Raw genomic sequence first — 15,884 nt, forward strand, 5'->3', positions numbered from 1 at the left:
TGTGCCCTGTGAGGTCAGGGAGCTGCCTGCTGGGGCGAGGACAGGAGAGGCAGTGTGGCCAGAGTATAGCAAGTGATGGGGGTGATGGAGCAAGAATCTATAGGGCCTTCTGTCCTGTTTGGTGCCTTTCTCAGGGTCGTCAGCCACTCGGCACTTCAAGTCTCTGCTCCCGTCAGAGGCAAAGGCTTTCATGTGGCATGTGGTGCTGTTGGGACCCTCACTAAAGACTGGACAGAATTCCCTGCTTCTCTGCAGATAGGCAGCTCGGGCCTCCACCATGTGAGTGTGGCTGGCCTCTGAGGAGTGGCCCCGGTGGCCCCAGACTCGCTGTTGGTGTGCATGTGGCCTTGTGCAGAGGGACACGGGTGGTGGTCAGGGCTGTGGCCCCAGCACCTGCCAGCTGCTCTGTTCCTTTGGTACATGACTCCCCCCCCGCTTTGTCTCAGTGTCCTTTTCTCTAAAACGGACTCAAGGAGAGTAGCTCCAGCCCTGCTTGGTTGCTCAGTGGTTAGAGCATCACCCCGCACACCGAAGGGTCGCAGGTTCAATTCCCAGTCAAGGGCATGTACCTGGGTTGTAGGTTCAATCCCTGGTTCCGGTCTGGGTGTGTGCAGGAGGCAACCAATTGCTGTGTCTCTCTCACATCGATGTTTCTCTCTCTCCCCCTCCCTCCCTCCACTCTAGATAGATAGATAGATGATTGATAGATAGATAGACAGACAGATAGATGATAGATAGATAGATGAAGGAGAGTGGCTCCAGTAGCCTCATCGCACTCTCAGATACCTCCCTGTTGGCATATGAGTTATAGGGTTGCTCATGCCATAGCCCAGCCCCACAGACTGTTGAGGGGTGCAAGAGGGGGCCTGGTGCAGGGGCACTTTTCGGTCCGTGTGAACACCGATTCCCTCTGTTATTTTGGATCCATGGTTATCAGACTTCAGGGCAGCCCGGGGGAGCAGGGAGGGTTCAAGGCTTAGGATGCTCCTCCTTTAACGAGCCCTAGGGATGTGAGCCTGGTAGCCTCCCCACATGGAGGAGCTGCCGGGTCTACCCTGGGGCGTCGGGGCTCCTGAGAGGGCGTGGTGCATGGGAGAGCCCGAGACAGTGTGCCAGGCCCAGGCCCCAGGCTTGTCCATGAGGGAGGAGCTCATGTGGCCCAAGGCCTCGAGGGTAAGGCCCACAAGTGTCTGCCTCACTGACCCTGGCGCGAAGGCTGGATGGGACGGATGAGGCTCCCCCAGCTCAGGAGACAGTGAGAAGGGCATCGAGAGTGGAGGTGGCTGGGAGAGTCCTGCAGCATGGAAGGGGGGGGGACAGCAGCTGGCGAGCTGGGACCTCCCCTCACCCACCCTTTCCCACAGGTCAGTGCCAACGGCAACGTCCTGCGCAGCGAGATCGTGGGTTCCATCAAGATGCGGGTCTTCCTCTCAGGCATGCCCGAGCTGCGCCTGGGCCTCAACGACAAGGTCCTCTTCGACAACACGGGCCGTGAGTACCAGGGCCACGGCGCTGTGCACAGCGCAGTCTCACCCGGAGCTGTATCCTGGGCTCAAGTTAGAGCTGAGGGAAGGTCACCGGGTGAAGGAACACATTGATCCCAAGCACCTGGAACTATTTTCACATCGTTTATAAGACAGCTATGAAAATTAAAGAATAAATATCTAGAAATGATAACCTAAAATTAATTCGTAATAAATTAATAGGAGGGACCTGGCCTAGAAGTAGAACTCCTGTGGTGGGGCAGGGCCAGAGCAGCCTCAGGGGTCCAGATTGTTGAGGCTTTGTGTTTGCAAACTGGATCACCCACCTCCCGGCCTGCCACAGGCCCAGCAGCGGGAGCAGTGTCCCGCCTGGTCAGTTACATCCGCAGCAGCAGTAGTCGGGGCCTCTCAGGCATTCGCCCATCAGGGCAGCTCCTCTCCGGGGCTGGATTGGACCCACACAGGTCTCTGTGGGGTGGGAAACCAAGGCAGGACTCCAGAACCCATGGGTCAATGGGGCCAGAGCCCTCGGGAGCCCCGAGCCATCACATACACACACAGCTGGGTTTGTTAGTCATTCAACAAACGTCCCAAGCAGCCACCCTACCTGGTGATTGGTGTGAACCAGGCCAACCAGCCCTGCCCTCAGCATGAGCCCAGTGTCTGGACATGAAGGGGGGCCTCCGTGTGGGTGAGGAGGCATGGGGGTGGGTGGAGAGGGTTGTCTCAGAACCAGGTCCCTTTGGTGTTCGTGGCCCAAGATGCTCTCACAGATTTGGGGCAGCTCTGCTCTGCCAGGGTGGGCCCCAGGTGGCGGGAGCGTTGCTGAGAGTGGCCCGGAGGCCTCGGGTCCTTAGGCTCCCCTCCCCTTAGGTGGCAAAAGCAAGTCAGTGGAGCTGGAGGACGTGAAGTTCCACCAGTGCGTGCGGCTCTCCCGCTTCGAGAACGACCGCACCATCTCCTTCATCCCGCCCGACGGCGAGTTCGAGCTCATGTCCTACCGTCTCAACACCCACGTGAGTGCGCCAGGCTCCTCTCCCCGGAGCCGGCTCTCAGCATTGGGCAGCAGCGCGGGGGCTCCATGGTGGGGGTGGGTTGGGGCGGGTCCTGTCTCCTTCCTGTGGTTGGGACAGTCCCTGTCCAGGACGAGTCTCCTGTCCATGAGGTGACACTCAGTGTTTGAAGACCCAAACTGTGGGAGGGGCCAGGCTGCTTTGGCATCACTGCTTCTTCCTGGGAGCCCCAGCAGGGATGGTCCCTGCATTTTCAGAGGCCCTTGGCATCTCCCTACGACCGGGGTCTCTGTGTTCTGGGCTTGCCCAGCAGTGTGTGTCGAGCTCACACCTGGGTGAGCCATCCCTTGCCCTGGGCCCTGCCTCCCCTCTGTGGAACGGGCTTTATGAAACAGCCAGGCGTGAGTGCCCTCTCCACTGTCCCGACAGGTCAAGCCCTTGATATGGATTGAGTCAGTGATTGAGAAGCATTCCCACAGCCGCATCGAGTACATGATCAAGGTGGGTGTTTGTCCTGTGGACAGAGTCAGCCCGGGGGCTGGGACAGTCCTTCCTGGTGAGGGTGCTTCCGTGTCTCTGGCCTGTCCAGGCCCTTGGCACAAAGTTCTGACACAAGGCGGGGCCATCGTGGGGCTCAGTGACTCCCATCCTGGTGAATGAGGCCTGTGGCTGTTATCCTTGCTGCCTCACTGTGAGCTCAGGTTCGGGAGTGGGCCGGGGGCACAGAGAGGAGACACACTGCCCAGGTACTGGGCATGGCCATCATGTCAGTGGCCACATGTCAGGCAACCGGGAAGGCTACTGCCTGCCAGGCGGACCACTCCTGCTACTCAGTGAGTCTGTCTAGCCCCGGCCAGCTGTGGAGGCCAGGGCTGGGCCAGAGGGAGGGATAGGGAGCCCGGACGGCCAGTGGAATAGGAAGACAGAAACTAACTTTCAAAATCAAGCATAGGGGGACTCTCGGGGTAAGAGAGGGTGGGAGTAGTGCCTAAGAATGGGCGGGGGTCAGCTTGGTGGAGGGTCCCACAGACCAGGCCAAGGGGCACATGGCCCTGTGGGAGCACGGTGGGTGGGGGCTGGGCTGTCTCCCTTTCACCTTTTACAACCTTGACCATGTGGGCCTCTTCTTTAGGCCAAGAGCCAGTTCAAGCGGCGGTCAACAGCCAACAACGTGGAGATCCACATCCCTGTGCCCAATGATGCCGACTCGCCCAAGTTCAAGACAACGGTGGGGAGCGTCAAGTGGGTCCCTGAAAACAGCGAGATCGTGTGGTCCATCAAGTCCTTCCCAGTAAGCACTGTTCTCAGCGGGGTGCCCCCTCCAGACCTCACCCACATTCCACGTGCTCCCTGTGCCCCGCATAGTGCTGTGGCCTGGCAGCTGTGGGATACCCCCAAACCTTGAGACAGGCCACAGGGTAGGATCCCCACCTGGAGCTTCTGGGAGGGTCAGGAGGGAGGGGAGAGCTGAGGAGCCGGGCAAGGAGGGAAAACTGGAGCCTCCGGGAAAGCAGAGGCTGGCTCAGCTTTGTGGGCCCCTCACCACCTTCCTCTCCAGCATCAGTAAAGTGCCCCCTCTCCCATCCCTCCCCTCCCCTCGCCTCCGCTCCCCTCCCCTCCCTCCCTCCCTCTGACACTGTGGTGGGAACAGACTGCATTGAGGCCAGAGCAGCACGGGTCTCGGGAATCCAGCTCCAGGAACAGGCAGCACTTTGTGCCCTGTGCCAGCTCTGCCTGCTGGGCGGCTGCCTGGCATGTGTTCAGGATCTTGAGCACCAGAGTCTGGGTTTGCGGGGATAGCGCCTGGGGAGCCTGGAAGGCGGGTGTGTGACCTGCCAGTCACTGCTTTCCCACGTTCTCCTCTGTCTGAACCTCCGTGGGGCTTGAGGACAGTCCCAGCTGAGTTAAAGAAGTTGGGCATGCAGTCATGCTAGTGCCTTGAGTTTTTTTAATGTTCGCAATTTTCCTCAAATCTATGATATAATTACGTTACAGAAAATAGAGGGAAAGGAGAAAAAAGACTGTAATCCTGCCACCATAATGCAATTGCTGTTAGGATTTTGGTGTGTTTCATTCTTATCTTGCTGTGTGTTTTTGTTTGACGTTGTAAAGCAGAGACAATCTGGTGTTCTTTGTCCTTTGTTCTCTCAGCCTTGTGTCAGAAGCATTTCCAGGTCATTGACTGTCTTCTTGGTGGTCAGTTTGTCAGCAATAGAATATTCCATGGAGGGAGTAATAACCATCCTAGATGGTTGACTGTTTCCACTGTTTAGCATTTATGTTAAAAAACACAACGGGAGAATAAATCAGAAGATAAATCGCATGGTTCGCTCTAGGGGAGGCAGGGGACATGGCTAAGGGCTAGATGCCAATCATCGTGGACTGTACCTTGTTTGGTAGGCTGTGGTTTGTTTCAATCTAATCTTTGAAATTTTCATTTGACGTTGAAACCATTAAAGTGTTTTTCATTAGTATAAAACAAAATTAAATGAAAGGATGGAAAAAAATAAAAGGTGATTCCTAAAAATCAAAAGCCAAATGAACTTACCAGTGTATCAAGTTGAGAAAACCACACAGAGACGGATTACTTCAAGTGGCGTGCCCTAGGGATGAAAAGTACTGCAAAAAACAATCTTAAATATATACTAGTACATGTATATGTATCCTTCCCCTGTCTTATATTTCTCCATATCACCAATTCAATATACAGTTTGATTCAGGGTTGGCTTTTTTATTTTTATTTTTTTTAAATATCTTTTTAATGATTTTTAGAGAAAGAGGAAGGGAGAAGGTTAGAGAGGGAGAGAAGCATAGATGAGAGAGGAACATCATGATTGGCTGCCTCCTACACGCTTCCCACTGGGATTTGAGCCCGCAACCTGGGCATGTGCCCTGACCAGGAATCAAACCGGCAACCTATTGGTTCCTGGCTCAACCATTGAACCACACCAGTCAGATGAGGGTTTGCTTTTTAAATTCAGTTTTTTAAATGTGTAAAATCTTCATGTGGTTAAAAAGTCAAAACTATTTTTTAAAAAATGAAAAGGGAGAGAAGAAAGGTGCAGAATTCTCATTTTCATCCCTTTCCCCTAAATCTCTCTTCCCATTATGGAAAAGCATTTAACCTTCTGAAGTGTCTTTTGGTACAAAGAAACAGATATAAATGGGTATATTCCTATTTCGCCTCCTTTCTTACCTGCTTTCCCTCTAACCATTTAGGAGAAATGGTTATAGAAGCAGATCCTCCTTGTTCTTTTTTTTTTTTAGCTGCATAGTATTCCACTGTGTGGCATTTATTCTGTCTTTATTCAGACACCTCCCCCTCCCCACTGAAGGACATTTAGTTGTTTGCAGTCTTTGGCTTTAGGGAGACTGCTCTGAGGCTTGACCTTGCGCTTATGTCATTTTATTTGTCAGTTTAGCTTCAGCGTTGGTGCCAGAAATGAAATTGCTGGTTCAGAGGGGGCATAGGTCTAAGATTTTGTTGGGCCGTTTCCACTTCCCTGCGTGCTGTTCACATCCCATCAGCACCCGCTCCCAAGCGCCATCAGCAGAGTTGCTGTGGAACTTTCAGACACGTGCCAACCTGAGAGCAGACGTGCTCCTCTGTGCCATTTCTCACTTACACAGGATGAAAGGAGGAGTCCACTCATTTGCTTCTGGAGCCCGTCCAGTGGCATCTTTCAGGGCAAGGTCTGGTAACTGGGAGGAGGGACAGTTTTATCTTTTCCAAATGGCTGTCCAGCATTTACTAAGAGTCCATTTCGCAGCAGTTCGAAACACCGTGTTGATCACAAGTCAGATTTGCAGGCAGCATTAGGTCTCCTTCTGAACACCCTCCTGCACGGAGGCCACGTTTTAACTTGGGGCTGCATTCTGTGTTCACATCTGGGGGCCAGCCCACCCCCACCACACACCCCCACGCCTATTGATTGTCTGTTTCCCGGCAACTCTTACTGGTTTCGTTTTCCTTTTAAATTTTGGAATCTGTTTGTACTAAATTTCTAAGTTAAGTGGGAATAATTAACACCTTTATGAGGCTGTGTTGTCCTTTCCAATAGCTTTGTGTCTTTTAGTAATGTTTTAGCATTTGCCTTGTGTACCTCCTCGTGGTTAAAAAGTACTTTTATTGAAGTATAACTTTCAGAAAGGTACACAAATGAATTGTGAACAACTCCACGAGTTTTCTCAGAGTGACTACAGTGGGGCCTTGACTTACAAGTTTACTTTAATTCGTTCCGAGACCGAGCTTGTTAAGGAGCTCGTTAACTCAAATTACTCTATCAACTCAATGCAAAAAATCGGCCCAGAGACAGCTGGTATCTCAAAAAACCAGGACACTCGTAAGTCAAGGCCCCACTGTATATCTGTGTCTGGAGCCAGGAAAAAGCCACAGGACACTCCACACCCTCCGAATCTCCGGGACTCACCGACAGTTTTGCTCATTTCTTATTAAGATGATTTTTTTAAAAAAATATATTTTATTGATTTTTTACAGAGAGGAAGGGAGAGAGATAGAGAGTTAGAAACATCGATGAGAGAGAAACATCGACCAGCTGCCTCCTGCACATCTCCTACTGGGGATGTGCCCGCAACCCAGGTACATGCCCTTGACCGGAATCGAACCTGGGACCTTTCAGTCCGCAGGCCGACGCTCTATCCACTGAGCCAAACCGGTTTCGGCAGATGATTTTTTAAAATATGTTTTTATTGATTTTTTTTTAAGAGAGAGAGAGGGAGTGAGGGAAGGAGAGAGACATTGATTGGCTGCTTCCTGCATACACTCTGACTGGGAATTGAACCTGCGACCTTTTGGCGCATAAGATGACCATTGCTCAACCAACTGAGCCACACCAGCCAGGGCTCATTAAGATGATTTTTAAGCCAATGTTTTGGTAAATGGGGTCTTCTCTTCCATTCTGTCTTTAATAGGTCACTAATATTTGCATGGCAATTTTATGTCCTGGGACCTTACTGGATTTTGATTTGTGGTAGCTTTTTTTAAAAAAAATAAATATTTTTATTAATTTCAGAGAGAGGGAGAGAGAGATAGAAACATCAATGATGAGAGAGAATCATTGATTGGCTGCCTCCTGCACACCCCCTACTGGGGATGGGGCCCACAACCCGGGCATGTGCCCTTGGCTGGAATTGAATCCGGGACCCTTCAGTCCGCAGGTTGACGCTCTATCTACTGAGCCAAAACAGCCAGGGCATGGTAGCTTTTCTTTTGATTCTCATGGGTTTTCAGATCTCCTTTCAGGTCTTTCGCACCTAGATGCAGTTTTTCTCTCTTCTCTCCTATTCTTTTCCATCTGATGGCTTCTGGCATCTCATTGCTTCTGTCTCCAGGGCCCTTAAGTGGTGGAGGGAATGGCCTCTTGCCCTCTGTGGAGCCACCAGGGCTTCTCCTCCAAGTTCAATGCAGCTGGGACTGCAGACAGCCCAGGCCGAGTTGCTGTGGTTTTAGCACAAGTGGGCATCGCATTTAGCAGCTGCCTCGTCAGTGTCCATTTCAGTGCAGATCTGCTCATGGGTGGATCTGGAATGATACAGTATTTGTGCATCCTGGTAAGCTCCACCTGATCGTGGTATCTTTTCTTTTTAATATGCCATTGAATTCTGTTGGTTAACATTGTATTTAGGATTTTTGCATTGGTATTCATACCTGAGATTGACTTTTGTTTTTGGTATAGTCTCTATCAGGTGTCAAAGTTATATTCATTTTATAACTTAGGTATTTTAATTTGATTATTAAATTAAAATAATCAAATTAATACTGAGTTAGGTATTTTAATTTGATTATTTTGTTTTTAAATTTGCATTGATATAAGTATTTGAGACACAGTTGTTCCTCTTTAGCTGTATAACTGACTTGTTTTATTTAATATCATCATTATCCAGAAATTCTGTGATCAAGTAGAGTTGAGTTGTGGTTTTTTGTTTACTTGTTTGGTTGGTTGGGGTTTTTTTTTTTTTTAAATATATATTTTATTGACTTTTTAGAGAGAGGAAGGGAGAGGGATAGAGAGATAGAAACATCGATGAGAGAGAAACATCGATCAGCAGCCTCCTGCACGCCCCCTACTGGGGATGTGCCCACAACCAAGGTACATGCCCTTGACGGGAATCGAACCTGGGACCCTTCAGTCTGCAGGCCAATGCTCTATCCACTGAGCCAAACCAGCTGGAGCGGTTAGTTGGTTTTTAATTGCCTGCTAGAAGGGCCTTTTGTTTCCCATTTTCTCCATTTCCATTTGGTACATTGAGGTCAGAGAATGTTATTCGTACTGTTTATACTTTTAGAATTTATTGAGTGTTTGTTGTGGGCCAGTTAAGGTCAGCATTTATAAATAGCCCACCCGTGTGCACTTGAGAAGCAGGTAAGGCCTGTTGTTGGGGTGGAGAGTTTGACCTCTGCGCCCACGAGGTCTGCTTGTGCTGTGACCGCATCACTGGAAGCTCTGCTTCCCTTCACACTTCCTGCAGCATCTGCTTCGCAGAAGCCGTCCTGTCGCTTGGCTCATAGACACCCATCAGTACTATGTCTTCCCTGTGGCTCATAGGACTGCAGCTTCTAGGACTGTGGCCTGAAATTCTTGCCCCGAACGTCTCAGATTTTTGCTCTGGTTATTGTTTCACACACAGGCTGGTGGAGCTGATTTTATTATTTATTTTCTGCTGCTTTGTTGCCAAGCCCACATTATTCTCCCCTCAGCATCCCAGAGTCATTAGCACACGACACCGAGTCAGGCAGAGCACAGTCCCTGCTCTCAAGCTGGCCCTAACGGCCATGACTGGAGAGTGACCACTCCATCCCGGGGAGGGAGGCGTGAGCCAGGCGCTGGGAGCCCTGGCTCTGTCTGAGGTGGAAGGACAGCCCCTCCTCTGGGGCAGAAGCCGCCCTGGTCGGCAGCCGCTCCTGCTGCCAGAGCCCTGGGGACCCAAGGTGGTGACCCACATGTGACAAGACCTGTGCTCCTCCCTGGACACACGGGGAGCTTGGACAGCCCATACTCCTCTCACCGAGACCCCTTGCTCCTCTCGCCAGGACTCAGGTCCAGTCATTCCTGGCCCTGCTCCGAGCCCTGCCCCTGGTGTCACTGCTCAGCCTGAGGCCGGAGCCGCCACCCTTGGGGAGCAGCTCCTCAGGCAGCCCCCGCCGCGGCCTCTTAACGTTTGTCACCTCCCTGTCTGCGTTCCTCCCTTTGACAGTCCCCTCCTGCTCCACGCATCCTCCTGACACTGGGCAGGGGCTGTTCACTGGACTCTTGTCCCGGCAGCCGGCGCCTGCGCTCTCCTCTCTTCCTCCTTCCCACGGCCGTTGGTCTCATCTGCCTTGAAGCAATTAGTCTTCTCTCCCTGGGAGCCTGTGAAACTTTCTCCTGATCCTTAGAATTCAACCATCGTGCCCATCATGGCCTCCAGTCTTCCCAGTGGGGGTGGGGCAGTCCTGGAGGACAAGTGTACATGTGCTCGAGGAGCTGGGGTGCCAGGTGTCCGTCGGCCACACTGGGAGGGCTCGGTGGCCAGGCTGGCAGCCTGTTCTCCACCTCGGCCGGGGCCTCGGCCTGACCATCCCCACCCGTCGGCTTTCCCAGGGCGGCAAGGAGTACCTGATGCGGGCCCACTTTGGCCTGCCCAGTGTGGAGGCTGAGGACAAGGAGGGCAAGCCCCCGATCAGCGTCAAGTTCGAGATCCCCTACTTCACTACCTCGGGCATCCAGGTACGTGCCAGGGCTGCCAGGCCCAGAGCAGACGGGGACAACAGAGACCCAGAGTCCACTCAGGCCCAGAGGACTGCAAGTGACACACAGCATCACAGCAGCTTAAAGGGTTCCCATCAGGTTGCCACAGCTCTGCTCCTCCACGGGCAGCCCGGCCCCCACAGAAAGAGGCCTTTACTTGTCTCCTCGGCCCTGCCCTGTGCTCTGCTCCAAGCCCAGGGGTGCATTTGGTCCCCAGAACTGGAGTTCGAGCCTCTAGTGTCCAGACTTGTCCCCGTGGGGCCCATCTTCCTGGGCGCCTCCATGGGAAACCTCTGAGGGGAGGAGAAGCCTGGACCCTCTCCCGGAATCTCTAGAATCTCTCTTGTGAGCACACATCCTGGCTCTTTGCCGCATCTTCTGGAAGCACAACCTCAGGGCGTTGCAGACAGACCAGTGCCCTTCACCTCTTCCTCTCACCTCTGTTCACTCACTCATCACAGCCTCCCCGCCCAGCCCAGGGGGAGGTTAAGGGGTCACCAGCAGAGGGCGGCATGACACGTTCAGGGCCCTACCTGTGCCCCAGGTGCGCTACCTGAAGATCATTGAGAAGAGCGGTTACCAGGCCTTGCCGTGGGTCCGTTATATCACTCAGAATGGAGGTATGTGCAGCCCACTGTGGGGCGGGCGTGGGGGTGCCAGCTGAGAGGGTCCCTAGTGGCCGAGCAGCGCCCTCCAGGGTGGCTGCCCCTAGGGTGGCACTCATGGACACCTCCCTCCGTCTCCTAGATTACCAGCTCCGGACCCAGTGAGGGGTCAGTGCCCCAGCCCTGGTGCAGGGGCTCCTGGGGAAGCACTGGAAGGCCTGCCAAGCCCGCTGGAAGGAGGACACCCCGACACCGGCCACCACCCCGGCTCTGCCGGGAGACCCCTCCTTCTCCGGACATGCCTGCTCTGCCGTCTCCACACTTGTCTCCAAAGCCCCTTCTTCCAGAAGAGGCTCGTCTTCCAGGTGTCCTGTCTCTGTGCCCCAGCCCTTCCTGGGGAGGGAAGCGAAGTCTTTGCCCAGAGGCCACGCGCAGCCTCGGGGCCGAGTCCCGGCACCAGGAACATGAGGAACTCGCCAGGCTCCTGCGGGGCACGGTTCTGCCTTCTTGCCGTTCTGTTGGCCTGTGTTTGATGAGTGTCTCTGGGGTTTTGTCTTCTTCCTCGTTGCTGTTTACGTGACCCTGGCTGTCTGCTCCTGCTCCTCGTCCTGAAGCACTCAGGCAGCACTTAGTGGGGACAGGAGCCTCCCCGGCCTCCTTCCACAGTGCGCACCCTCCACTGGGGCCAGAACCCCAGCACTTTGGGCCCGTGGGGCTCCTGGCCTGGACCCACAGGCTTCGGTGAGGTGCCTCCCCAGGGCCAGCTGTGCCACACAGCGCTGTCGCTCAGCCGCATCAGTGTTTGTCCCACCTGGGAGGGGGTGCAGTGAGGGCCCTGGCTCAGGGCACAGGTCATCCATGTCTGTGCTTGGTCACCCCTCCCCTGTCTGTGTTTGTGTCATAATTAGATTAAATTTCATTAATTAATCCTGTGTCTGCCTTCCCTCAAATGCACTGTGGTGCAGATGCCGCCCGGGTCTCCAGGGGCAGGTGCAGGGTTCATGTCAACCTGTGTGTGGCCTTGCGTGTGTCACCAGCTCCCAGCGCCTCCGCCCCGCCCCCAGTGAAGGAGGGACTGGGCGGTCAGTGGGCAGCAGAGCCATTGCCCTGGACCACCTGAGGGCACACAGGCAAATTCTTTCCTCTCATCCAAGGTGGTGGTTGTGACCCCCAACCCTCAGACTGCCAGCGGCTTGCCCCCGTCTCTCCTCGGCCTGATGCCCTTTCTCAGTGTCGTCTCATCCCAGCAGCAGCAGTGTCCCCTGGGAGCTCACTAGACATGCAGATTCATGGGTCCACCCTGAGCTGTCCAGGTAGCATCTGGGAGAGGGCCCAGGAGACAAGGAACAGACTGCAGGTGATTGGTATTTGCACTGGAGTTTGAGAACCAATGCCCGTCCATGGAGAGGATTGTGGCTGCCTGGTCCACAGGGAAACGTGGCAGGTGCATGGACAGCAAGTGCCTCGTCCTCCCACCACAGGCACCTGCCCTCATGCTCACTCTGCTCTAACACTGACGGCCTCCCCCCACCCCCACCGATTTCAAGGGCTGTGCTTTCTCCTGCCGTACCACCCAGCTCCCCTTGCAGGTCTCCTGGACATTGGCCCGAGTGCAATCGTAGCATCCCACCCACTTGGAGTAAAGAACACAGTCCGGCCCAGGGCTCAGGCCACAGCACTCTGAGCCATCATGGTGCCTGTCCTTCACTGCCCATACCCACACCCACAGCAAGCCAGAGGGCCTGGTCTGATTGCATTTTCCATTCTTCCTGCCGTTCCTGGAGGCCAAGACCCAGCCTCTAGCGCCCCAGAGGGACAGAGTGGTCAACACAATGCAGAGCAGACCCTCTGCTCCCAGCGATGTTCAGGGCAGTGTTCCTGGCCAGCCCGCTGTAAATACACAGAAACGCATAAACTAAAGTGAATTCACCGCTGAGCCAAGAAGGGATCTCTGCACGAGCCTAAAACAGGAGCCGGGCACCAAAGGTATAGCAGGAGCTGGTTCTCTGGGGAGCCTAGGAATTGGGATTGAAGGGCCAGGTAGTGGGTGGGACTTTGGGCCTGTGGAGATGGTGAAATGCCAGGGAGATTCCTACGTAGTGACAGTAAGAAGATGGGCTCACTAGAAAAACTGCCTGTCGCCTGGCCCTGGGGGACAGGAAGCCCTCTCGACTCTCTTGGCTAGAGAGCTGGTAGAGAAAAGTCTCCGCTGAAGTATTGTAAGGACCAGTTTAGAGCTGAAATGTGCATTGCCCAGATGGTCTTGGAGACACCCAAGCCAAGACGATTATAATTTAAACTCTCAGCCTGGCTGGTTTGGCTCAGTGGATAGAGCGTCAGCCTGCAGACTGAAAGATCCCAGGTTCAATTCTGGTCAAGGGCACATGCCTGGGTTGTGGGCTCAATCCCCAGTAGGGGGTGTGCAGGAGGCAGCCGATCAATGATTCTCTCATCATTGATATTTCTATCTCTCCCTCTCCCTTCCTCTCCGAAATCAATAAAAATATTTTTAATAAATAAAAGAGACTCTCGGGCCTGGCCAGTGTGGCTCAGTGGTTGAGCATTGGACTATGAACCAGGAGGTCATGGTTTGATTCCAGTCGGGGCACATGTCCAGGTTGTGGGCTCGATCCCCAGTGCGGGGGGTGTGCAGGAGTCAGCTGATCAATGATTTTTTGTCATCACTGATGTTTCCATCTCTCTCCCTCTCTAAAATTAATTATATATATATATATATACCCCCCCCAGGCTAAATATATATATATATTTTTTTTTTTTTTTTTAAACACACACATACCCAGACTCTCCGGAGGGGAGTGACTCCAAGGTTCTCACTCATAGAGCCACCCTACACGAGTGCACATCCAGAAAATTATAAAACGTGGGTGCGAGTGCGCTGTGTAAGCAGTAGGATCAGATCCTCAAGACCTTCGTATAAGGATTATCAGGCATATAATATGCACATATGCCCTAAGTGATTGCAGGCTTATGGACTCAAATGTAGAAAAGAACAAAATGCTGTTCAGACAGGACCGTTGGCAACATCTAACTGGGCAAGTAATCTGTATACAAATTATGTGATAACTTCTAGAAATCAGAAAAGGAAAGAACCCAATAGACATGGGCAAAATGTGTGAGCAAACAATCCTGAGAAGATGAAATACAAATGGCAAGTAAACGTGAAAAAACGTCTAACCTTGTCATAATTAAAGACCACAATTAGATGCTATTTCACACTCATCAGATTGATGGGAAAACGAAACTGACAAAACCAGATCCTAGTGAACAAGTGGAGCTTGAGGACATGTTTATCCTGCTAGTAGTTCTGTAAATTGATATAATCACTTTTTTAAATTGGCAAGACCACAAGGTTCAAGTGCTGCTCAGGCTGGTGGCACAGTGGGTAACATGCAGCGAGCCCTCCCCAAGACGTGCACTTCACACACTTCACATCCGTGTATTATACCTCAGCGTTAAAGCTTAAAAACAAAAATGCCAACAGCTAAAAAAATAGAAACCATGTTAATGAAATGAGCACATTGCAGGAGGAAGTTGTCCTATTATTTATACAAAGTTTAAAATCATGTAGCCCAGCCAGCATGGCTCAGTGGTTGAGCGTCAACCTATGAACCAGGAGGTCATGGTTCGATTCCGGTCAGAGCATATGCCAGGGTTCTGGGCTCGATCCCCAGTGTGAGGCGTGCCGGAGGCAGCCGATCAGTGATTCTCATCATTGATGTTTCTATCTCTCCTCTTCCTCTCTGAAATCAATAAAAATATTTTTAAAAATAAAATTACGTAAAACAATACTTCATATTGTTTATGGCCACATAGTATATAATAAAATATAGAAGCATGTAAGCAAAAGACTAACTCCAAACTCTAGACAGTTGTACCCTCTGGGGTGGGAGAGAAATGGGCCGCATCTGGGGACCATGGGCAAGTTTTGTTTCTGGTCTGTGTGCATACTTGGACATTTGTTCAATAATCACCAATGATTTTGTGATGGTGTAAGACTGCTCTTAATATTGTAATTCAGATCACGTCCCCGCCCTGCTCAGAGTCCTACCATGGCTCCCCAGTGCCCTTAGAGTAAAACCCTCACTCCTTGCCCTGCAACCTGGCCCCGGCCCCTCCCTGGCTCCCATCTCGCCCTCCTTCCCTCTGTTCCAGCCGCCCCCAGCTTCTCACCTCGGATACTTTGCAGATAGATGCAGGCCCCCTGCCTGGTGCACCCTTCTCTTGGCTGCCTCCTCTTCGACACCCACAGCTCAACTCAAATGTCGCCTCCCCGGCCACTCCAGCTTGGGACTCCATGCAGTTGCCTTTGTTTCACACTTTCCTGTACCCCGTCTGCCTAGAAGCCCCCAAGGGCAGGGTCCCCTGTTAGGTTAGTCACTGCTGTGTTCACAGGGTGCAGGGCAGGGCAGTGAGGTGCTGAGACCGGGACCTGGGGATCAGCCCCAGAAGCTCTGTCAGTTTTGGCCACCAGGGGGTGACCATGGGTCAGAAATCAATGTTTGGGGACAAACTTGGCCTGAACCAAGGACACGGAGAGATGGTCCAGACAGGCCTGGGGAGTGAAGGGCTCGGAACACCTGATCACCCAGTGGTGCCCTCTCAGCCCGTGGAGGAAGCTAGGGCAGCCACGGATGAAGGGTGGGCAGGGGCAGCGGGGACCCTGGTCTTAGGGTGGTGCCTGTGATCCCCACCAAGTCAGGGCCAATGAGGGGTCAGGCCGTCCCTCCCAAACTCCAGAATCTCACAGCCCCCCCCCCCCACTGCACACATGGGGAAACTGAGGCCCACAGACAGGCTGGAGCAGTCTTTAGGGGACCAGGACCAGGACCTGGTGCTGCCCACCCAATCCCCTCCAGCTGCCCTCTGGGGTGAAGTTGTGGGCCCAGTGGGGGAGGGAAGGCAGGGCACCTGTCACCCAGCTCCCTAGTCAACAGACAGGAAGCTGGGCTGCCCCCACGCTCGTCCCCCACCCTCTACCCCCCACCCCCAGGCTCCCCCAGGAGCTCCTGTCCA

At 53.1% G+C, this 15,884-nt stretch overlaps 1 protein-coding gene across 7 annotated transcripts in view; it reads left to right on the forward strand.

The window, feature by feature from the left end:
* The window catches only part of AP1M1 (adaptor related protein complex 1 mu 1 subunit), a 29,395-nt gene extending 17,618 nt beyond the window's left edge, over positions 1-11,777 (forward strand). For 4 of the 7 annotated variants that reach the window (XM_023763289.1, XM_023763291.1, XM_023763287.1 and 1 more), the window contains 5 exons: positions 1,365-1,491; positions 2,358-2,500; positions 2,927-2,998; positions 3,630-3,788; positions 10,993-11,777. In XM_023763289.1, the coding sequence (XP_023619057.1) occupies positions 1,365-1,491; positions 2,358-2,500; positions 2,927-2,998; positions 3,630-3,788; positions 10,993-11,430 (939 nt within the window). In that variant the 3' untranslated portion in view covers positions 11,431-11,777. Of the gene's footprint in view, positions 1-1,364; positions 1,492-2,357; positions 2,501-2,926; positions 2,999-3,629; positions 3,789-10,098; positions 10,225-10,706; positions 10,866-10,992 lie in introns of all 7 variants that reach the window. The other 3 variants (XM_023763288.1, XM_006099653.3, XR_002831861.1) reach the window with 2 other exon arrangements.
* The last annotated feature ends 4,107 nt before the right edge of the window (positions 11,778-15,884 follow it).

This window comes from Myotis lucifugus, unplaced genomic scaffold (genome assembly GCF_000147115.1).
Source record: "Myotis lucifugus unplaced genomic scaffold, Myoluc2.0 scaffold_280, whole genome shotgun sequence".
Taxonomy (NCBI): Eukaryota; Metazoa; Chordata; class Mammalia; order Chiroptera; family Vespertilionidae; genus Myotis; species Myotis lucifugus.